The 24,563-nt window shown below is 43.0% G+C and overlaps 3 protein-coding genes across 3 annotated transcripts in view; 1 reads left to right on the top strand and 2 right to left on the bottom strand.

Annotated features, from left to right (window-relative positions):
* Positions 1-6,832, top strand: part of LOC118371101 (poly [ADP-ribose] polymerase tankyrase-1-like) — a 178,274-nt gene extending 171,442 nt beyond the window's left edge. The window contains exons 21-27 of the mRNA XM_052458728.1: positions 3,032-3,152; positions 3,456-3,553; positions 3,702-3,776; positions 3,927-4,032; positions 4,183-4,369; positions 4,750-4,906; positions 5,433-6,832. Of these exons, the coding sequence (XP_052314688.1) occupies positions 3,032-3,152; positions 3,456-3,553; positions 3,702-3,776; positions 3,927-4,032; positions 4,183-4,369; positions 4,750-4,906; positions 5,433-5,519 (831 nt within the window). The 3' untranslated portion in view covers positions 5,520-6,832. The remainder of the gene's footprint in view (positions 1-3,031; positions 3,153-3,455; positions 3,554-3,701; positions 3,777-3,926; positions 4,033-4,182; positions 4,370-4,749; positions 4,907-5,432) is intronic.
* Positions 1-24,563, bottom strand: part of LOC118380885 (putative cytochrome P450 120) — a 345,267-nt gene that overhangs the window by 227,302 nt on the left and 93,402 nt on the right. The window lies entirely within an intron of this gene.
* Positions 14,129-23,478, bottom strand: LOC118371100 (dual specificity protein phosphatase 4-like). Its single transcript, XM_035756421.2, has 4 exons — positions 22,913-23,478; positions 21,927-22,060; positions 21,088-21,307; positions 14,129-19,223 (listed from the first exon to the last, which is right to left on the bottom strand). Exons 1-4 carry the CDS (start codon positions 23,298-23,300, stop codon positions 18,841-18,843), a joined length of 1,125 nt encoding a protein of 374 aa, XP_035612314.1. The 5' UTR covers positions 23,301-23,478; the 3' UTR covers positions 14,129-18,840.

Below are 24,563 nucleotides of genomic sequence, written 5' to 3'. Positions count from 1 at the left end.
TTTTTTGTGGGATACACAAAGGCAATTCTAGGTCTTGTGGTATATTTTGGTTAAACTATCCCCAATTCAATGGAATTGCAACCCTCTGCATGCACAGTGCATTCTTCCATCACATGTGCAGTGCACTCTTCCATCACATCTACAGCTGATTCTCAAGATCTTGCACACTAATGAGATTCTATTGAGCCGACACTACTATACTGTCTGAGCGAAGGACTACATGCTTTCTAGTAAGTTTTGATTGCAATAATGGGTGGGGTGAATACATTTTATATGACATGCATGTTTTTTTTGTTAAATAGTAGCCTATAACAAAGTGTGTTTAAATCATTTCTAACTTGTTAACCATTTCTGCGAGTTAGTTTCTGCTACCATGTGGGGTTTAGCTTGCTTGAGCCTGCTAACTGAGGAATGTTAATTCACCTGTTTCCATGCGTGTTTCATTTTAAAACATGCATCTTATAAAGGAGTTGTTTAATCGAACTGCTTAACTATTTATCTGAACATGGAATTATATTTGTTTTTTAAATGTTTCTAATCTTTATAGGAAAATGCCACGGGCACTGTCTGATGTGTGGAGACATTTCACTGCAGCACATGTAGAAGGAAAAGATGTGTACATTTGCAAATACTGTGCCAAATCATATGTGAAGAATGCAACAAAGATGCAGAATCATCTGGCCAAGTGCATAAAGTTCCCTCAGCGCTCACAACAAGCAACCTGACAAAAGTCCCTCTTCTTCTGTTCTAGGTGAAAATGATGAATCAAACACCTTATCAATAGCAACAGCTCATGGTCCTCCTGGAATCAGAAGTTTTTTTTGACTGAATGGAGGAACGTAGTCAGAGAAATTCTGATGAATGTCTTGCTCGAGCTGTGTATGCAACTGGTATACCTCTGATGCTCACAGGCAATGTGTATTGGAAGAGATTTCTGAATTGTCTTCGCCCAGCATACACCCCTCCAACCAGACATGCTTTATCTACTCATTTGCTGGTTGCAGATTTCAAGTAAAGGTCAAGCAAATCATAGAGAAAGCAGACTGTATTGCAATTATCTCTGATGGGTGGTTAAATGTTTGTGGGCAAGGAATAATTAACTACATCTCCCCTCCCCAACCAGTATTCTACAAGAGCACAGACACAAGGGAAAACAGACACACCGGTCTCTACATTGCAGAATAACTGAAAGCAGTCATCAATGACCTTGGACCACAGAAGGTATTTGCACTGGTGACAGACAATGCTGTGAACATGAAGGCTGCTTGGTCTAAAGTGGAGGAGTCCTACTCTCACATCACACCCATTGGCTGTGCTGCTCATGCATTGAATCTGCTCCTCAAGGCCATCATGGCACTGAAAACAATGGATACACTCAATGGATACAAGAGAGCCAGGGAAATGTTTAGGTATGTGAAGGGTCATCAAGTTATAGCAGCAATCTACCTCACCAAGCAAAGTGAGAAGAATAAGAGCACCACATTGAAACTGCCCACACGTTGGGGTGGTGTTGTCATCATGTTTGACAGTCGCCTGAAGGGGAAGAGGTCTCTCCAAGAAATGGCCATGTCACAGTCTGCCGATTTGGACTGCCCCATCAAGAGGATCCTCCTGGATGATGTATTTTGAGAGAGAGTGGTAAGCAGCCTGAAACTCCTGAAACCTATAGCAGTAACTATTGCAAGGATTGAGGGAGTCAATGCTATCCTGTCTGATGTTCAGACTCTGCTTGCAGATGTCAGAGAATAAATCAGTACTGCCCTGCCCACTTCACCATTGCTCCAAGCAGAGGAAACAACAGTTCTGAAATACATCAAAAAGCGCTAAGACTTCTGCCTGAAGCCCATACACGCCACAGCGTACATGTTGGACCCCAAGTATCCTGGCAAGAGCATCCTGTCTGGTGCAGAGATCAACAAGGCCTATGGTGTCATCACTACTGTGTCTCGCCACTTTGGCCTGGATGAGGGCAAGGTTCTTGGCAGTCTGGCGAAGTACACTTCCAAGCAAGGGCTTTGGGATGGAGATGCAATATGGCAGTCGTGCCAACATATCTCATCAGCCACCTGGTGGAAGGGACTTTCCCCTGTTGCCGCCATCATCCTCCAAATCCCACCAAAATCAGCCGTGTCAGAGCGCAACGGGTCCTTGTTTGGGAACACGCACACCAAAGCACGCAACAAGGCTGACCAATACAACGGTTGAAAAATTGGTGGCCATCAGGGCAAATTTGAGGCTTTTTGAGTCTGACAATGAGCCATCCTCAACAAAGTTGGAAAGTGACAGTGAAGATGAGGCCTCAGAGTCTGATGTTCAAGAGGTGGACATTGAAGAGGCCCAGGGAGAAGACATGGAAGCCTGAGAGGAAGACAACCAAAGCTTTAGTTTCTAGACGATCATTTTACATATGATGCGATGGATCATTGGTGATCATTCAATATTCCCTTTATTTTGTTGTTCAGTGAAATCATCCCATGTGAAGAGTCAACTCATTTAATTAGAGTTCAATTCGTAACTAAATTGTTTTAAAAATTTCTATTGGAAGGATTTAGTCATTAGCAATTATGTCTACTTATTATAAGGTACAATGTTTGTTTCTGTCTCCATATGATATGGTAAATTTATCCAATGCAAGAAATATCGACATTTAAATGGTATTAATATTAATTTGCATATATTCCCGTTAATTCCCTCGGAAAGTTTCCACCCCAGAATATTCAGCCAAAATGTGCAACCCTACCAGCGACTACAATTTAATATGAGATGAGAGAGAAATTAAAATAAAAAATAAATCCAAAATAGACTTTTTTAATGGAATTTTAAGTGTTCTGATTTGTCATTCCAAATGTCACATTAGCAGTAGACGGTGACTTGCTGTTCTCTGCACTGTTAGTGTCCCTTGGTTCTAATGATATTATGATTGGATGTGTTTGGACAGTCCGACTCCTCCCCCAATCTGATTGGCTATGTTTAGAGCAGGCTGTCCTCTGCCCCTACTCTGGTTGGCTGAATGTGCTCTGTTTCCATGTAGATTTCGCTGGATGTCCTGGCTGATATGGGCCACGAGGAGCTGAAGGAGATTGGGATTAACGCCTACGGTCACCGCCACAAACTCGTCAAAGGCGTGGAGAGACTCCTGAGAGGACAGCAAGGTCAGAGAGCCAGAGCTCAGCCAAGATTCTGCATGCTGGATCACATCCATATTCCATTCATCTTATTCCTTATTGATTTATTATTTAAGCACTTTCTTATAAAACTGCCTTATTGGCCACACTGTCTGAAGAGATTTGAATGTTTTTCAGGAGGACTGTTTAACCGCTTATGACAGATGACACTGCTGCTAACTCATACCTGATGTCTCTCAGCACAACCTCCTACTTATAGAACATCGCCTGTTAGCGCTGTTACCGTGGTTTCTCATTTGTTGTTATTGTGTTATTGTCTCTCTGCTCCAGGTGCTAATCCGTACCTGACGTTCCACTGTGCCAGTCAGGGTACGGTGCTCATAGACCTGGCCACGGACGATAAGGAGTTCCAGTCTGTAGAAGAGGAAGTATGTACTCTACATCATTATCTGTTTCTACAATGGAAACAATGTTGATCCACTGATGGGGCCAGTAGATTTTTGTCTTCAGACTGATGTAGGTGCCCTGTGCAGTTCTCTCCTCGTTCTGACCCTAGCTGTGTGTATCTGCTTGCAGTTGCAAAGTACGATCCGAGAGCACCGGGACGGGGGCAACGCAGGTGGGGTCTTCAGCAGGTACAACATTCTAAAGGTGAGTCATAGGCACCTGGAGAGGAGACAACCACCCAAAATCCCTTTTTTGTCCTCAACAAACACCAGTCTGTGAAAGATTTTCGTATATAGGTCATTCTGTTGTCTCTGTATCTGTGAATGAGTCTGACTGTGGTCTGTCTGTCTGTAGATCCAGAAGGTGGTGAATAAGAAGTTGAGGGAGAGATACTCACACAGACAGAAAGAGATCGCTGATGAAAACCACAACCATCACAACGAACGCATGCTCTTCCACGGTAAGATAGCAGTACCTCTGCAGGCTTACCTGTCAATTCTGGTGAAGAAACAGTGGGTTCTCTGTTATAACATCTATGCTGAATGAGAGTTCATTTTGACATCGTTTTTCCTCTTCTCTTTCCTCCCCTTCTCTTCCTCTCCTCTGTCAGGTTCTCCATTCATCAACGCTATCATCCATAAGGGCTTTGACGAGCGGCATGCCTACATCGGAGGCATGTTCGGAGCGGGCATCTATTTTGCAGAGAACTCCTCCAAGAGTAACCAGTACGTGTACGGGATAGGAGGGGGCACAGGCTGCCCCACTCACAAAGACCGTTCCTGCTACCTCTGCCACAGGTCAGACTCACTCCAGACGTTCATAAATAACATGTGTGATGTATGCTGGTGTTATAATCTGTGTGGTGACGTTGTGTATTGCAAGCCGTTGAATGTGGTGTTCTGATGTGTGTGTTATGAATGACTTAAAGTTGCGTATAGTATTCTGATGTGTGTGTTATGAATGACTTAAAGTTGCGTATAGTATTCTGATGTGTGTGTTATGAATGACTTAAAGTTGCGTATAGTATTCTGATGTGTGTGTTATGAATGACTTAAAGTTGCGTATAGTATTCTGATGTGTGTGTTATGAATGACTTAAAGTTGCGTATAGTATTCTGATGTGTGTTACTAGGTTGTTTATTACAGGTGTGTGTGTGTTGGATTGTTGTGTGTTGCAGGCAGATGTTGTTCTGCAGAGTGACCCTGGGCAAGTCCTTCCTCCAGTTCAGTGCCATGAAGATGGCCCACGCCCCCCCTGGACACCACTCAGTAATCGGCCGGCCCAGCGTCAACGGACTGGCGTACGCAGAATATGTCATCTACAGAGGAGAACAGGTCAGTCTAAAGGCCTCAGCATGCTTCAGTTCAGCTGGTGCTTAGCCAGCAAAACAACTGTTTGTCCATATTGAGATGCTGTAGAACAGAATAGTCCGAATATATCTAAAATAAATCAAGAAGTCTGTCATTAATTGTTGTTTTTGTTGAGGAGATCTAATTCCCGCAATTTTACATCTAAGATGGTGCAGTATTTCTCAAGTGAAAAAATGTGGGTGAAATTGATTCGGCGCTCGTTGAATGACAAATACTTAATTGAAGAATCCATACTGTTGACCAATCACTGACGAAGGGACGTAGACTTCGACTTGCCTCAAGAAAAATGTTGTGTGCACGAACAGCTGGAAAAACCCTTGCCAAAGACCAAAACTAACAAAAACGTCTCAAAATGTCGTCATAATATATGCACAAACTGTTCCAAGCTGTTTCGGATGCGAAGCCTGCAGACGCGCACACACACACACACACACACCACAAACAGACCCATGACAATGACTCATCTGTCCTGTCCCACTGTATTCCTCAGGCGTACCCAGAATACCTCATCACGTATCAGATCCTGAAACCAGAAAGCACACCCTCCCCCACAGCCGGAGCAGAACAGAAGACCTAATCCAGACTCAACCAGACTAACACACACCCACCTTTGCTGGAAGAGAACGAATCACAGAGACTGTTACCCAAATCACTACTTCACACATTCTGGGCTGAGCCGGGATGAACATCAGCCCCTTAAATGAACTCTACACCCCTGGAAGGATGTCTTTCCTACACTAGTTTTTTGTTCTATTTCACTGACTATAAATGACCGGTTCCTCATAACCACCACCCTTTATTTTCCCAAATGTTTTGTTTTTATTTTTTCCTTCGTCCTTCTTTAGTGTTTACTTGAAAATGTTGCCTTCACTGGGAATTGTCTAATGTTGTCGCCTGTCTCAGAGCTCATGCTCCCGGGTCTCTCGCTCATGGTTGCCACTGGTGATTGTTGACACTGGTTAAGGCCAAATAGAGAGAACCAAGCGGATAAAGTTCAGGTTAGGTTAGAGATGGGGACTCAAAGCTCATTGGTTAGCGGTAAGGCTCAGAGATAAGGACTCTTGCCAGTCTGCCTTTACCTAAATGATAGCTTCCCCAGTGAAGCATGGCTGAGACTCCTCTACTGTGCCTATCACTCACATGGATATGTAGGTAGAAATCAGGGTGGATGTACTAGTATGCAGTATACCAGCCTCAATCCCAGCCCTGTTTCTTCATCAAGCCTGGCAAGGGAAGATGGGGTACACAGACCCCAGACCCAGATCACGCGTGACTGAAAACAACCAATAACCTCTCCCTTTCTGTTCCAGCACACAAATATCATTTCTTTAGCTCATCAAACATTACACTGCATTTATCCTATTAGCTCTGTATTATTTTATTGTGATATTTACATGATTTACTTTATTGTTTTAAAAGATGATGTATAATGGGACCATGTCACAATGGGGACCAGACCTGGAGGTTTTTGACCCCTTTGTTTTTTAAAAGTTGAGATGATATAAGATATCCCTCTCTGGGACCATTAGGGGTTCCCTCTCTGGGACAATTAGGGGTTCCCCCTGTGGGACCATTAGGGGTTCCCTCCTCTCTGGGACCATTAGGGGTTCCCTCTCTGGGACCATTAGGGGTTCCCTCTCTGGGACCATTAGGGGTTCCCTCTATGGGACCATTAGGGGTTCCCTCTATGGGACCATTAGGGGTTCCCTCTTATGGGACCATTAGGGGTTCCCTCTCTGGGACCATTAGGGGTTCCCTCTCTGGGACCATTAGGGGTTCCCTCTCTGGGACAATTAGGGGTTCCCCCTGTGGGACCATTAGGGGTTCCCTCTCTGGGACCATTAGGGGTTCCATCTCTGGGACCATTAGGGGTTCCCTCTCTGGGACAATTAGGGGTTCCCCTGTGGGACCATTAGGGTTCCCTCTCTGGGACCATTAGGGGTTCCCTCTCTGGGACCATTAGGGGTTCCCTCTCTGGGACCATTAGGGGTTCCCTCTATGGGACCATTAGGGGTTCCCTCTCTGGGACCATTAGGGGTTCCCTCTTATGGGACCATTAGGGGTTCCCTCTATGGGACCATTAGGGATTCCCTCTCTGGGACCATTAGGGGTTCCCTCTTATGGGACCATTAGGGGTTCCCTCTATGGGACCATTAGGGGTTCCCTCTCTGGGACCATTAGGGGTTCCCTCTCTGGGACAATTAGGGGTTCCCCCTGTGGGACCATTAGGGGTTCCCTCTCTGGGACCATTAGGGGTTCCCTCTCTGGGACCATTAGGGGTTCCCTCTATGGGACCATTAGGGGTTCCCTCTCTGGGACCATTAGGGGTTCCCTCTCTGGGACCATTAGGGAGTTCCCTCTTATGGGACCATTAGGGGTTCCCTCTATGGGACCATTAGGGGTTCCTCTCTGGGACCATTAGGGGTTCCCTCTTATGGGACCATTAGGGGTTCCCTCTATGGGACCATTAGGGGTTCCCTCTCTGGGACCATTAGGGGTTCCCTCTCTGGGACCATTAGGGGTTCCCTCTATGGGACCATTAGGGGTTCCCTCTCTGGGACCATTAGGGGTTCCCTCTATGGGACCATTAGGGGTTCCCTCTATGGGACCATTAGGGGTTCCCTCTCTGGGACCATTAGGGGTTCCCTCTATGGGACCATTAGGGGTTCCCTCTCTGGGACCATTAGGGGTTCCCTCTATGGGACCATTAGGGGTTCCCTCTATGGGACCATTAGGGGTTCCCTCTCTGGGACCATTAGGGGTTCCCTCTATGGGACCATTAGGGGTTCCCTCTATGGGACCATTAGGGGTTCCCTCTATGGGACCATTAGGGGTTCCCTCTATGGGACCATTAGGGGTTCCCTCTATGGGACCATTAGGGGTTCCCTCTCTGGGACCATTAGGGGTTCCCTCTCTGGGACCATTAGGGGTTCCCTCTATGGGACCATTAGGGGTTCCCTCTCTGGGACCATTAGGGGTTCCCTCTCTGGGACCATTAGGGGTTCCCTCTCTGGGACCATTAGGGGTTCCCTCTATGGGACCATTAGGGGTTCCCTCTATGGGACCATTAGGGGTTCCGTCTATGGGACCATTAGGGGTTCCCTCTCTGGGACCATTAGGGGTTCCCTCTCTGGGACCATTAGGGGTTCCCTCTCTGGGACCATTAGGGGTTCCCTCTCTGGGACCATTAGGGGTTCCCTCTATGGGACCATTAGGGGTTCCCTCTCTGGGACCATTAGGGGTTCCCTCTCTGGGACCATTAGGGGTTCCCTCTCTGGGACCATTAGGGGTTCCCTCTATGGGACCATTAGGGGTTCCCTCTATGGGACCATTAGGGGTTCCCTCTCTGGGACCATTAGGGGTTCCCTCTATGGGACCATTAGGGGTTCCCTCTATGGGACCATTAGGGGTTCCCTCTATGGGACCATTAGGGGTTCCCTCTATGGGACCATTAGGGGTTCCCTCTATGGGACCATTAGGGGTTCCCTCTCTGGGACCATTAGGGGTTCCCTCTCTGGGACCATTAGGGGTTCCCTCTCTGGGACCATTGGGGGTTCCCTCTGGGACCATTAGGGGTTCCCTCTATGGGACCATTAGGGGTTCCCTCTATGGGACCATTAGGGGTTCCCTCTCTGGGACCATTAGGGGTTCCCTCTATGGGACCATTAGGGGTTTATTTTCTGTTGCTGGAACTGATGGGAAATCCCTAAAGGTTTCAGATTGTGAAAGTGAGTTATGTGAGAAAGTAAAGCAAGCTATGAGACATTAGTATTATTAATATAACATTACTTTGCACAAGAAAAACACTGAACATCTGACTTTTCATTACCATTTCCCATCCAGTCAAACTCATCTTTTAATGGATTTGCACTTTTAAACGGGAATGATTTTTAAGTTATTTGAAAATGTATTGAAAATAACGTTGAAAAAAAGCTGTCCAGTATTGTAGTGTGTAGCAGACGATGCCTTTGTAAAGCTCACCATGTTGTTAACGGAGTGGGCTGTATTAGTACTGTAAATTATTTGTTTGTTTTTTGGTGGGGATGAAAGGGATTTTTGTAGCTGTTTTTCCCGATCTCTTTCATGGTCACTTCCACATTCATCCCTCTGCTCTGTATCCTCTTTGAGAAGTAAACAATAACTTGTCTTGCTTCCTACTGGTTTTGTCAATCATTCTCTGGGAAATAACAGTTTGAAGCAATGGCTGGTTTGATTGTCACATCCTGCAGTCTGTATTGGAGGACACTGTTTCCCTGTGTCTCCTCACTCTCACTAGCTGGGCTCTATCTGCATCTGCTGGTGTGGTACTCTACCATCCTTGCTGTTTCAGATACCAGCTCCAGAACTGTCTGCGCTTTGACCGGGATGTTAACCTATCCATTTACTACGACCTGTGTAAGTCCCAAATACCACCCTATTCCCTATATAGTGCACTACTTTTGACGGGTTCCCTACTGGTCCTGGTCCAAAGTAATGCACTATATAGGGAATAGGGGGCTATTTGGGACTGAACCCTGGTCTTAAAGGAAAACACCACTCAAACTATTTTTTGGTATTTGTTTCATTAGTCTGCTGTTGATAGTTTTGCATGTCAGCAATCAAGTTTTCAAGATAAAGAACTTTCAAAATACAGAATGTGTCCCAGTATGAAACGACTAATGAAACAATACCAAAATATAGTTTGAGTGGAATTTTCATTTAATCTCCACTCTTCTCTTCAGACCAACACCTGGAGAGAGCCTCGATGCCTCTTACTTACTTCCTACTACAGTTCTTATCTTATTTTTTCACCATTTTATTTAGTTTTTCTGATGCTGAAAAGATCCAGTAATGAATGACACACTGACTATCATGTACCACAGCTGATTTGGAGACTAATGTAACACTCCTCCGTGTTGTAAAGAAGTATTAATAAAGTACATAACTGTCCAATGCCTCTTCCCTGCTACTTTTCTCACAATGAAAGTAGTTCACTGAAGATTGTTTTGTCTGAATGGCTTTTGTTGAAGTGAAATGTACATCATGTAAGTGTTCCTCAAAAGGAGCATGGCCTTGTATTGACTACAGCTCATTTTTCTTTCAACCCAACACTACATACTGATACTGTGCGGAACATTCATGGAAATGTCAAGAGGAAAAATGTACTCAACACTGTGAAATAGTATTGGCTGTGCTATGTTTTCCTGTAGAGGGGAATTGATTTTCAGTGAAGTGGGGGAGATGAATAGCTGTGAGGACAGAGTTGACCATTACTTCAGCGATCACCAGCAGGAAAAGATGTCAGTCAAACTTCTCATTCAGGAGGCCGATTAGAAATGAGTCAATCAAAACAAACAATCTATCCACCTGTTTGTCACACAGAGCTATTGTGTTCTCTCCTAGATGATGTGGATGGCACTAGAGTAGGGCCCGGTTTCCCGATAGCGATGGAATTTAGGCTTACGAGTGTTTAACGACGGACCTTTCCTACAATGGCCGAAGATGTAACATGCATTTCCCAAAACAACATGCGCTGGCATCAGGGAGAACGGTCACTATTTGCATCGTTGGAGCATGTGTAGCTTCTGATAGGATAGAAAGAAAGGGAGTGCTGCTTTTGGATCAGCTCTATCCATTCAAATCTTATATTAACATTCTAATTATGTTACAATACTGACGACAGATTAGTATGCTTCACAGTAGGTATGGTGTTCTTTGGATGCAACTCAGCATTCTTTGTCCTCCAAACACGACGAGTTGACTTTTTACCAAAAAGTTATATTTTGGTTTCATCTGACCATATGACATTCTCCCAATCTTCTTCTGGATCATCCAAATGCTCTCTAGCAAACTTCAGACGGGCCTGGACATGTATTGGCTAAAGCAGGGGGACACGTCTGGCACTGCAGGATTTGAGTCCCTGGCGGCGTAGTGTGTTACTGATGGTAGGCTTTGTTACTTTGATCCCAGCTCTCATTCACTAGGTCCCCCCGTGTGGTTCTGGGATTATTGCTCACCGTTCTTGTGATCATTTTGACCCCACGGGGAGAGATCTTGCGTGGAGCCCCAGATCGAGGGAGATTATCAGTGGTCTTATATGTCTTCCAATGACAGCTCTTTGGTCTTGGCCATAGTGGAGTTTAGAGTGTGACTGTTTGAGGTTGTGGACAGGTGTCTTTTATACTGATAACAACTTCAAACAGGTGCCATTAATACAGGTAACGAGTGGAGGACAGAGGAGCCTCTAAAAGAAGAAGTTACAGGTCTGTGAGAGCCAGAAATCTTGCTTGTTTGTAGGTGAACAAATACTTATTTTCCACCATAATTTGCAAATAAATTCATTAAAAATCCTACAATGTGATTTTCTGGATTTTTTTTCTAAATTTGTCTGTCATAGTTGAAGTGTACTACCTATGATGACAATTACAGGCCTCTCATCTTTTTAAGTGGGAGAACTTGCACAATTGGTGGCTGACTAAATACTTTTTTGCCCCACTGTATGTTGACACCTGCTTGTCGGACATCTCATTCCTAAATCATGGGCATTAAAATGGAGTTGGTTCCCCCTTTGCTGCTATAATAGCCTCCACTCTTATGGAAAGGCTTTCTACTAGATGTTGGAACATTGCTGCATGGACTTTCTTCCATTCAGCCACGAGCATTAGTGAGGTCGGGCACTGATGTTGGGCGATTAGGCCTGGCTGGCAGTCGGCATTCCAATTCATCCAGAAGGTGTTTGATGTGGTTGAGGTCAGGACTCTGCAGGCCAGTCAAGTTCTTCCACACCGATCTCGAGAAACCATTTCTGTATGGACCTCGTTTTGTGCATGGGTCATTGTCATGCTGAAGCAGGAAAGGGCCTTCCCAAAGTTGGAAGCACAGAATTGTCTAGAATGTCATTGTATGCTGTAGCGTTAATATTTCCCTTCCCTGGAACTAAAGGGGCCTAGCCCGAACCATGAAAAAACAGCCCCAGACCATTATGCCTCCTCCACCAAACTTTATAGTTGGCACTATGTATTGGGGCAGTATTGGGGCACTATGTATCTCCTAGCATCCGCCAAACACAGATTCGTCCCTCGGACTGTCAGATGGTGCAGAGTGATTCATCACTCCATAGAAGGCATTTCCACTGCTCCAGAGTCCAATGGCGGCGAGCTTTACACCACTCCAGCCGACGCTTGGCATTGCGCATGGTGAGTTTTGGCTTGTGTGCAACTGCTCGGGCATGTAGACCCATTTCATGAAGCTCCTGACTAACAGTTATTGTGCTGATGTTGCTTCCAGAGGCAGTTTGGAACTCTGTAGTGAGTGTTGCAATCCAGGACAGAATTTTTTTCTGCCGTTAGTTCGTAGCATAACTGTAGCCCTTCAGCACTCGGCGGTCTCGTTCTGTGAGCTTGTGTGGCCTACCACTTCGCGGCTAAGCCGTTGTTGCTCCTAGATGTTGCCAATTCACAATAACAGTACTTACAGGTGACCGGGGAAGCTCTTGCAGGGCAGAAATTTGATTAACTGACTTGTTGGAAAGGTGCCATTCTATGACAGTGCCACATTGAAAGTCACAGAGCACTACAGTAAGGCCATTCTACTGCCAATGTTTCCTTTGGAGATTGCATGGTTTAGGCTCGATTTTATACACCTGTAAGTAACGGGTGTGGCCGAAATAGCCGAATCCACTCATTTGAAGGGGTGTCCACATACTTTGGTATATATAGTGTATTACCACCTACGGCTGCAAATATTGAGGAGGCTTATTCTAATGCTTACCCAATAAAAATGCACTGAATAGCCTAGTGTCATCTTGGTTTTCTTTTGAAGCCAAATTGTATACTCGCTTGTTGTATCAAATGCAAAGACCTTGGCTATTTTGTATTTGTAGTCAACTTTGTTCTGAAGTTATCGGCAGTCGCAGAGAGATGGAAAAACCATGTGATTCTTCTATGTTAATAAGAAGCCGTGGTACGGCGACGTCGCGCTTGGCTGATGAACCAGTGGTGAGGCAGGCGTCTCACATGCTGACTACACCCGGCACGCGTGTTCCATCCCGCGCATGTTGATTTTGTCCATCCACACCAGTCGCGATCAGGACAAGCAGGTTGAAATATCAAAACAAACTCGGAATTAAGAGCGTTTTCAAGTGCAATGTTAAACGATGGTTTTTGGAATGCTCCTACGAAGGTTCTGACGATGAATTTAACATTAAACATGTTTTTAATGTTGTCCTGGGGACATATACCAATGTTATGACAAAACGTTTATTTTTTCTGCTCTAATTACGTTGGTAACCAGTCTATAATAGCAATAAGGCACCTCGGGGGTTTGTGATATGTGGCCAATATACCATGGCTAAGGTCTGTATCAAGGTACTCCGTGTTGCGCATAAGAACAGCCGTTAGCCATAGTAAATTGGCCCTATACCACACCCCCTCGGGCCTTATTGCTTAATTATAAACTGGGTGGTTCGAGTCCTGAATGCTGATTGGCTGACAGGCGTGGTACCACGGTATGACAAAATATTTATTTTTACTGCTCTAATTACATTGGTAACCAGTTTATAATAGCAATAAGGCACATCGGGGTTTGTGGTATATGGCCAATATACCACAGCAAAGGGCTGTAATCCAGGCACTCCGCGTTGCGCAAAAGAACAGTATATTGGCCATATACCACACATCCTCATGCCTTAGTCCTTTCATTTAAACTAGAGCTTGCTGTAGCCTTAAATGATTTCTGGCTATTCTCCTGCTATTTTGAATGAAATGTTTGATTATGTTCATTCTGCATTTCTTCAGTTTGTAAACTGTGAGAAATAATACATAATGTCAGTTGCTCGTTTTTTCGTTAGCTATAGAAAATATCAATGTGACCTAAAAATAGGATATGATGACAATGGTTTTCGTAATTGCTCAACAAATCATTGTAGCCTAAAGGCAGGCAGGAATTGAGCATCAAGTAAGGCCTACAGATATTATGCAATTAAACAATTAAAATAGGCTAATTAACCATGAGGTGGCAAATTAAGTGACGTTGCCATAGACCTAATATGTTGACCTTTAGATTATTCGTTAGGCTACAGTGAAATGCCTAAGCTTTTAGATAATATAGCCTATAGGCCTAATAGATACGAAAATTGAAGCAGCTCAGATATAGTGATCTAACCGGTTAATAATACTAGGTAGGTCTATCGATTGTACATAAATTAATGTTATGTTAATATTTTTGCCTAAATCGAACTATTAAATCATTCGGTTATCTCGGTTTTCTTTTCTTTAATGTATCCTTGATTCACTTGTTTATAATAACATTGCGAACTATATATTAAACTATGAAGTTTTCGGTGGTCAGAGAGACAGATAAACGTCTTGATCCTATGTTCAGCGGATATTTGATATCTAAAGTGACGCGGGTGGGCAGACGGTGATCTAACCACGCACTTAACTGTTCTTACTAGTGGTCTGAGGCAGGTGTTAGATTACGAGCGACTTCAAGTGCAACGTTAATAAAGTTTTTTTGGGGAAAGGCTCGGAAATGTCAATATGCTCTTAGGTCCTTTTATGATGTTCTAACGATTCATTTAGCATTCGGATGATTTGGGGAAACAGATCCCAAATGCTCTAGTTGCCGCCCTAATAATGAAAAGAAACGTCTTCAAAAATGGAAGGCAGTTGGGAGGAGGTGAGATCAGAAGGAAGCCTTTTATCCAATGAGAGGGCAGATATGCGTGTGAACAACAGGCACAACGGTTTCCACTAGTTACAACAAACGCAGTCAAAATCGTCTTCAAAATTAATGAAAACAAAAATTGGTTTTAATTTAAGGTTAGTATTAGGCATACGGTTAGCAGTGTGGTTAAGGTCGGGGATAGGTTTAAAATCACATTTTAAGAAGATCAATAGTATATGACTTTGTGGCTGTGTGAACTAGTGACGACCAGGGGAAACTCCGATTGATTTATTTCACCTTTATACTTATTGGGAGCGGATTTGCTCACGTGTGAAGTGGCATTTGATTAATACTTATAGTCTGACAGAATGGATAACAATAATGAAATCAATGTGTTATAGCTTGTTTTTTGTGTCATCTAAATAGCTAGGTTCCGGGTATAATCCTCATGTCATCATTTTACCCAACAAACACCTACAATGTGATTTCTATGGAGAGATTAATGAGGAAGTGGAGTATTAAGATCACCCACTAGGGGATGCTATAACCGTACAGTTATGTTGTGATATGTAACCCAGCTCCTCGAGCGTTATTCTCGTCATTGCAGACAGGACCGGACCTGCTGTACACCAGTGATGAACAGACCATCACAATCCAATAAACTTTGTGGCAAAGATCACTGCATAGTCTAAAGCTGGCTACATCTAAAGACCAGCCTTTTATCTTTGTGAAATGACTTAGAAGTAAGTAGGCCTTTGATTATTTTGACATCATGATCTGTGCTTGCATTTAGGAGCTTGTGATTAGAATTAACAACATTTTTTAAACCCAAGGTTCTATTTAACTAGGCAAGTCAGTTTGGAACAAATTTGTATTTACAACGACACCTACCCCGGGCAAAACTAACGACCCTGGGCCAATTGTGCGCCACCCTGTGGAACTCTCAATCACGGCTGGTCGTGATTCAGCCATCTGTAATGACGCCTCTAGCACTGAGTTGCAGTGCCCTAGACTACTGTGCCACTCGGGAGCCCCAAGAGCGTTGCACACCTGGATTGTACAGTATTTGCCCTTATTATTGAAAAAAATATTCAAGCTCTAACAAGTTGGTTATTGATCATTGCTAAAACAGCCATTTTCATGTCTTGCCATAGATTTTCAAGCTGTTTTAAGTAAAAACACACAGGAACATTCAATGTTGTCTTAGTAAGCAACTCCAGTGTAGATTTGGCCTTGTATTTTAGGTTACTTCTTGCTGGAAGGTGAATTTGTCTCCCAGTGTCTGTTGGAAAGGAGACTGAACCAGGTTTTCTCCAGGATTTTTCCTGTTCTTAGATATATTCCGTTTCTTTTTATTTTAAAAAAACCTCCCTAGTCCTTGCCAATGACAAGCATACCCATGACATGATGCAGCCACCACCATACTTGAAAATATCAAGAGTGGTACTCAGTGATGTATTGGATTAGCCCCAAACATACCACTTTGCATTCAGGAATAAAGTACATTTCTGTGCCACATTTTTTGCAGTTTTACTTTAGTGCCTTATTGCAAACAGGATGCCTGTTTGGAATGTCTTTATTCTGTACTGGCTTCCTTCTTTACCCTCAATTATTTTGGTTAGTATTGTGGAGTAACTACAATGTTGTTGATCCATCCTCAGTTTTCTCCTATCATAGCCATTAAACTCTGTAACTGTTTTAAAGTCACCATTGGCCATTTGTTTCCTTGCTCTCTGGCAACTGAGTTAGAAAGGACACCTGTATCTTTGTAGTGACTGGGTGCATTGATATACCATGCTCAAATGGATATTCAATGTCTGCTTTATTTTTTAAAATGTTTTACCAATCTACCAATAGGTGCCCTTCTTTGTGAGGCATTGGAAAACCTCGCTGGTCTTTGTGTTTGAATTTGTTTTTGAAATTCACTGCTTGTTTGAAGAACCATACAGATAAATGTATGTGCGGGGTACAGAGATGAGGTAGTCATATAAAAAAATATGTTAAACTATTATTGTACACATAGTGGATCCACCCTATTATGTGACTTGTTAAGCAAATGTTTACTCCTGAACTTATTTAGGCTTGCCATAACAAAAGGGTTTAAACACTTATTGACTCAAGACATTTCAGCTTTTCATTTTTTATTAATTTGTAAAACTCTCGAAAAACATAATTCCACGTTGACATTATAGGGTATTGTGTGTAGGCTGGGGTGTCTAGGGGTGTGAATCCTTTCTGTCGTCCCTCCCAGATACCATGTATGATGTTTCATGCAAGTAAGACAGAGATTTTTTTTTTTTTTTAAGAACATTGTTGTATTTCACAATGGAATTTTAGGAATAAATAAAGCATATACAATTCAACAAAAACATAGGGAAAAGTTTTTTAAAAAAGTCAACCTGATGAATGATATTGCCATGATGAGACAACAGCATTTCACTTGACACAGGTAGAAAGTATTGCATTGTTCAATGATTGTGGACCAGAGAAGGCCTCTCATCTTCATATCATTTACATACATACCCTCGTTCAAGAACAAAAGCACATTATGGGTGTCATCAGTTACCACCTGGTATCATAGTAATAATAATGTGCAAATTAATTCAAAGTTATAATACGGTATTGCATCACTAAAAAGTGCTCTATAAAAGGTGCCAGCATTCTTCAAAAGGAGGAGGGGAGTAGATCGTTCGCCTGGGCCAGCACTTCCAGGCAATATTTTCACTCAGAGAATGAAATGAGAAGAAAAACTAACCATTTCACATGAATCAGTTCAGTGGCAGCACACACTAGCAGTTTTCTACCATCTCATATATATTTTTTCCCAGTGATGTCAGACATTCCAGTGTGCCTGTTTTTTTAGGGGTGTTTGTGCGTAGCTGGGAAATTGTGCATTTGGCAAGTTTAGAAAGTAGTCTGGATCTACTAGACATTGGTGGAGTAACAGTGATAAGACAAAGAAACAAGCCATAGGTCTGTTCCCAACTAACTCCCTCCTCCAACAAGCATTAGACCAATCAGCATCCATGGTCTGAACAGAAATAGTACCTATGTAACAGACAACAATAAGCCTCCATACAGGAATGAAAAATAACAACATTCTTATCTGGTGAATTAGAAAAAAATAATTATTGGTAAGGCAAACAGCACTTCTCAATGATCTGGTCTTTATCGATTAGCGAATACACACATATGAAGCTAAAAACATGATTATAAATACACAACACAATGTAGTACTTTGGTGGAAACTGGGAAGAGAGAGAAACGCATTATTGCTCTACTTGGGGGAGAGGAACGGATCGGATAACATTGTCTGTATTGCAGTGCTGACTTGAAGTTGTTACTGTTTAGAGATTTGCCAGTTTATCTGCCACAGTCTGTTTGGAAAGAAAAGGCGCTAGAGCACTTGAGCACATCCAAAAGCGCTGGGAAAAACATCCTATACCTTCTCTGAACAAGGCACTGAACAAAAAAAGCAGAAATGACTAGACCCCCTTTCCCCTCAAAAGCATATCTGTCCTTCCGACCGAGTTTATTACATGGAACACCAGGGGTTGCCCGGGCAGTGTAGCAGGGGTTCAGACGTTCATTTGGCACTGTCTCAGAAAGCTAGTCTTTCCATCTCAGCGGCCTCTCCTCCTCAGTAGGGGTGACTCTTTTATTCAGGCATTCATCAGCAGTCCTGCTCCAGAAGAGGAGGGGGCGTGTGGGAGAGAGGATGGGGATGTCAGGGACAGGAAGCCGGACAGGACGCTAGCAAGCACCTGTCACAACTGAAGAGCCTCCTGTGCTCCATCAGGAAGCCACTAAATGACTGAGCACTCTCTTTCTCCCCCCTCCCCTCTTTGCTCTTTCGTTTTCTCTGCATCTCTGCTCACGGCCATTCAGCCCTCTCAACAGGACCGGAGTGGCTTTGGAAAACTCCACAGGAAATGGAAAAGGTGGACAACAACTTAGAATTCTGCCGCCCCGTCCTTCCTGTGTCCACCTGCACACTAAAACACAGGAACTGCATCTGTTTTTTAGCCTGTTTTATGAAAGAGTGTATTTATTAGTCACCATATAGTGATGAAGGTGTACGTGTGAGTGCCATATTCTATACAGTCTTTTGTGTCAGGCAGCAGGATAGGCGCCCTCAGTGTTTCATTGTCAATGGACATTTCAGCTTATACCAGGTAGGAGAAGATAACCTCTCTCTCTCTGGTCTGGATAGTGAGAGGAATGGGGCAGTGAGTCTTTGTGGGGGCGGGGCATCAGCAGCTGGGTGAGGTTGTGATTGGACTTTGCAGGTAGGCCAGGCTGCTGGGCTGGCCATGTGCTACCACGGAGACGGGAAAGCTAAAGATGAAGGGCGACGTAGGGCTGGAGGAAGACTTGGGGCCCAGGCTGGCTGCCGAGGGGCTGGCAGCCTCCACCGCGCATGATGTGGCCAGCACCTGGGACTCGAACTGCAGCAGCTGTCCCATGAAGCTGAAATTGGGGGAGATGATACTGCGGCGCTGCTTGACGAACTCAAAGGCTTCGTCTAGCCGAACACGCTTCTTCTTCATCAGGTATGCGAGGCAGATGGTGGCAGAGCGAGAGATGCCCGCCTGGCAGTGCACCAGCACACGTCTGTTGGAGTCTTTCACAGAGTCTGAAGAGAGAGGCACAGAGAGATAGGGGGTCCAGAATTGACTCAGGGTATACTGTAGATATGCACAGGATAGGTAATACATAGTGCTCAGGATCATCTGTAAGCTTTCTTGATAGACACGTATAACTTCACTGATTTGGCACACGACAGGTTCTTACACGACAGGCTCTTACACGACAGGCTGTTACACAACAGGTCCTTACACGACAGGTTCTTACACGACAGGTCCTTACACGACAGGCTGTTACACGACAGGCTGTTACACGACAGGTTCTTACACGACAGGCTGTTACACGAGAGGCTCTTACACGACAGGCTCTTACACCTCAGTGTCTCATAAGCAATATATTAGTCTGTAGCCCTATAAATTACAAACAGCAAAACTATGCGCCCCAAAGCAAAGACATGCAAATGTTGATCCTGCACCCAACACACCTACAGCCCTTTCCATACATAAGCATTTTTCACCATGAGAAATAGCAACCACAGGGGAGTTGCCCTTATCACAGGGAGGCCATTATGACTAGTGTCCACACAACAAAATGTGTGTCCTAATACCCAAATATTTCTATGTGAGTAGAATGTCATAAATACTCATTAAAACACAGAAATGTAACATCCCATTCTATAGTGCAGTCGTATTCTATTAAGCTATTAAGGTAACTCCAACTAACGCAGCACCGCACCCAAGAACAGTGGATGAGTCATACTCTGGTCCCGAAGCAGCTAACTATGATGCATTCAAGCCCATAGATGCTTACAAACACACACACACACCCATCCAAACATATTGGGGTCTCCACACACCAGTGCAGCAGGCTTCCATGTGGAATATGACACTAGGCCCAGCCTATCCTCCCTCATGGTAATCCCTAACCATGGTAATCCCTAACCATGGAAATCCCTAACCATGATCATCTCTAACCATGATAATCTCTAACCATGGAAATCCCTGACCATGGAAATCCCTAACCATGATAATTTCTAACCATGATCATCTCTAACCATGATAATCTCTAACCATGACAATCTCTAACTATGGAAATCCCTAACCATGATAATATCTAACCATGGAAATCCCTAACCATGATAATCTCTAACCGTGATAATCTCTAACCATGGAAATCCCTAACCATGATAATCTCTAACCATGGAAATCCCATAACCATGGAAATCCCTAACCATGATAATCTCTAACAATGGAAATCCCTAACCATGATAATCTCTAACCATGGAAATCCCTAACCATGATAATCTCTAACCATGATTATCTCTAACCATGGAAATCCCTAACCATGGAAATCTCTAACCATCGTAGTCCCACAATGACTATAATTTAACTCTCCTCTCCCTCCATCATCCATATCAACTAAGCACACTGAGCATGGGTAAACCTCACACTGAGATTCTGCATGAGCACACTATTCATTGTCTATTTAATACCAATTATTTATTCTAAAATCTTCTCCTTTCACTTAGGCTAGTACCTGGCCGGGAATGAAAATGTTATCTTAAAATGTTATCATTTTGTCACCGTAGTTAGAAAAATACTGCCACCCATTACTCATACACTCAGAGTAATTATCAAAAGAACCATCTGTTTGTTCTTGAAGAGCAATCAATTGAAGTGACACTCTCTTCCCTGCAAAAAGAAGACCTTTAATCACATGATCAAATTAACATTCTACTAAGCTATGCTGCAGCTACAGGGACCATCATAAATCATGTCATTCTCCTCCTGCTCATCATGATGATGGTGATGTATTAGTCTAAGTCCCAAATGGCACCCTATTCCCTTTATAGTGCACTACAGGGTGTAATTTGGGACGGATCCCATGTATTCTTCTAAGAAAATTTAATTTACCGATAAACTCAATGGCTTCTATGAACCAGGAGCTGATGTCCTCTTTGTGGTTGTCCTCCACAGGAATGCACTTGTACTGGTAAACCCCCTCGAAGTGGTTGGGACAGTTAGAGGACACGTTGAGTAAGGCAGAGATGCCCATGCCGTCCAGCATGTCCTTTTTGGAGGCATGGAAGGCACTGCCAAGGTACAGGAAGGGAAGAATCTCCACTGGACCAGCCTGGAACATATAGAAGACAAAGTTGGCATTAATACAGAGTCAAAAGAGAATACAGGCAAATGTAGTCAGAATGTATCTTTCAAACATCACAAAGTAACACAATTAAGAAGACTGGAGAAAGGGCCTAATTACAATCTGCAATCAATAAAAAAAAGGTTCTGATAATTAAAATGTATGGTATTCACTTTCATTTAATTATTTTAATTTTAAGGTTGCAGTAATATGGTCTGAAATTGTATCATAAAATATAGGCCAATGACAACTCAAGAAATGAATATACTGTATCTTCAGCCAGTTTGTTGATTTGTGCCCTGTTATGGCATTGCTGCTATGGGCCTGCTTCAAACAGCAGAAAAGTATCGATAACGCCTGCTTAAAACAGATAGTGAAGGAAGGCCGGGCAATGTTGGTCACACATGCCTACCCTACCACCCCCTGCACCAGTGTGAGAGATAAAAAGGAGTCACAATTGGTGCTCTTATCGAGATGGAAATACAACAGTAGGCCTAAACCTAGATTACTAGAATTTACGAGTCCCCTGGTATTTCACTCAATGCCACACATTCAGTCAAACTCGGTCACAACTCGGTCACCGATATAAACATGTCCCCTTCTTTACCTGGTCATGGTGGGACGTCTGTGGAATTCCACAGGAAGAACACGCGTCCAAACTGGACTGGGTAGAGAACGAAGATAACGTTTTGGTCTTCAAACAGAACTCGGGATACTCTGTGAAAAATCTGTCGTAGCCCCCTGTGAAAAAGGATTAACCTTAGACATTAGGATATTTTAATCACAGGCCACACTCAAGTCAAAGCAGCCTAATAGCTCACCATGTGCGTATATCATTTACACATTAGCCGACCTAGCGTAATACACATAGGTCATTTTTTTTCTCTAAAAACTAAATAAAATATCGTTGAATATTTATATAAAACATTATAGAACAGCAATTATAATTTGATTTCCATTTAATAAAAATACGCTTATAATTTGGGCATGCTTAGTGGTTTTCACCTAAATTAAATGTGACAATTGAAAAACCTAGTCGAATTTATGAGAAAAAAAATTGCATTTCCTCATATACTTATAATAATTTATTGAGAAATAGGGTATAGTCTTGTGATTATCTGGCAACACTTAAATGTTCAACGCCTGTGTGTAATTTTGACCTCATAATAAGCAATTGGCAACAAAAGCCATTCTCACATTACTTTTTTAAATTAATACATTTGCTGAAGTGAAATCTTGAAGATGATCCAATTGTTGGGGCTCACACAAGACACTCGCTGCAGCACATCCTCGTGCACCCAGACGTGGCTCTTTCTGCATTACCTCATTGTTAGCGCCTAGTGCCTATTTGTGGTTTGAATTGTGCAGCAATACAAAACCGCACTAGATGTACAATTTTAAGCTGGTTAAGAAATACTTGTAATAATTCTGATAATAAAATAATAACATTGTAATAATACATTTGTCAGATATAATGAAAAATATGTGCTATTAAATTATGATTCATGCTTTTGTGTTATTTATGCTTGTAAACAAAACTAATTGGGCATGTTTTTATTCTGATAATCTCTTAAATGCATTGTGATCATTTACCTTTTAGTAGAAATATTTCAGTTCCAAATGTGTCTCTGTACACTGCATTGAGCACCAGAGTGATTGTGCTATCGTCTTTAACAGTGTCTATGTCGGGCGTCCTCTCGTCGTAGAGGATCACAGCGGAGTACAGTCCTGATTTCAGCCGGGCTTTGACCTCTTCATCACTCGACAGAATCTGGTCTAAACTCACCGAGCCCTTCGCTCGCCTTCTCACGATTGTGTTACAGCGAATATTCACTGCGCTCCGAATGTGTCCAGCGCTAAACGCCAAAAATGATCGGCAGTCCAGCACCAGGCATTTCGCACTGTCGTCCTTCAACAACCTTTTCAAAACGTTGCAATCCATTTCGCAAAGTTCATCCATAATAACCATATTTTCCTCCATAATGAAGGGAATTCTCTTTTTCCTGTTGATGAACACGAAGAGTGCAGGATGTGTGTTTATGCTGAGCAGCTCCTGCGCAATGTTGTGCTCTTATTCTCCTGAGAGCATTACTATCACGAGTAGTCCGCCTCTTTCCGTTTTATGAATGGGGCCTCTGCTGCCAGCCCCAATAAAAAGGGGGGTGGCGTCACGCTGGAGGTGACGTCAACCGCTTGTAAAATTCTCTCCTCTCTTTTCATTCATAAAAAGCCAACGATCAATGCCAACAGAATATGAGGTTGTCTCTGCCGAAGCTCGAAAATGTTGACTCTCTTGTTAGTGACAAAGTCAAAGGCAATACTATATTTATTTTCCCAAGGAACATTTTCTGTAACGATATTAGTAGGCTATCATTCCTACTACTATTTATATTCCTCCATAGGAAGATCAATTTGTCAAATGTTATGAATGTGTCATATGCTTATGTCATTCTTGATTGTAGATTCTAAGTAATATTCCTTTGAATATGAATATTCCTTTGAATGTGAATATGCTATGATCCCCCTCCCCTACTCCCTTTCTCTCATCTGGGTGCCAGGGTGCCAGGATACCTCTCTTGTTTGCTCACAAAGCCTTTACAGGATCCTACAGGATCCTACAGGATCAGGCCAACGATATGCCGTCCGTACTGTCCTCATCCCATCAAACATCCCAAACAAGCTATTTAATACTAGCAATTGATGGAATTATGTAAACCTGGACAAATGTAGGCTACTGTTACTGTCCTCTGAGAATGTTTTAGAAATATAGGTAGGTTTATCCTTTATTAGAATTTCTTAGAAAACTTGCATTATAGGCTTGCATCACTTATATGGATAAATTAACATATTTATTGTAGCCCATAGTAGAATAATAAATATATTGCAAGGAATTTCTGATACTTGTTTTTATCAACAGGATCAGAGTGTTGAAAGCAGGATATATACTATATATTTCCCCAGTTTCAGGCAATCACATTTTGTTGTTCCACTTCAGGTTTAACTGTCTTCTAGAACATTCACACATCATCATTAGGCTAAAGTAATGTCAAGCTCCACAGAATGTTTTGAAATAATACAATGTTTCACAGTTTATTTTTTTTACCTACAGTGGTTCACCATTGTCCATAACCTAAAACCCATTCTATATGAAGACCCTGCAAAATGTAGGCTAATAGTTCTAGTTCTGCGTAGACTGCTCCAGAGCCCACAAAATTGCAGCAAGCAAGTTTAGAGGATGTGCCTC

The sequence above is a fragment of the Oncorhynchus keta genome, chromosome 12 (assembly GCF_023373465.1).
Source record: "Oncorhynchus keta strain PuntledgeMale-10-30-2019 chromosome 12, Oket_V2, whole genome shotgun sequence".
Classification (NCBI taxonomy): domain Eukaryota; kingdom Metazoa; phylum Chordata; class Actinopteri; order Salmoniformes; family Salmonidae; genus Oncorhynchus; species Oncorhynchus keta.
Note: the sequence above shows the minus strand (reverse complement) of the source record. Positions and strands in the feature narration are given on the sequence as shown.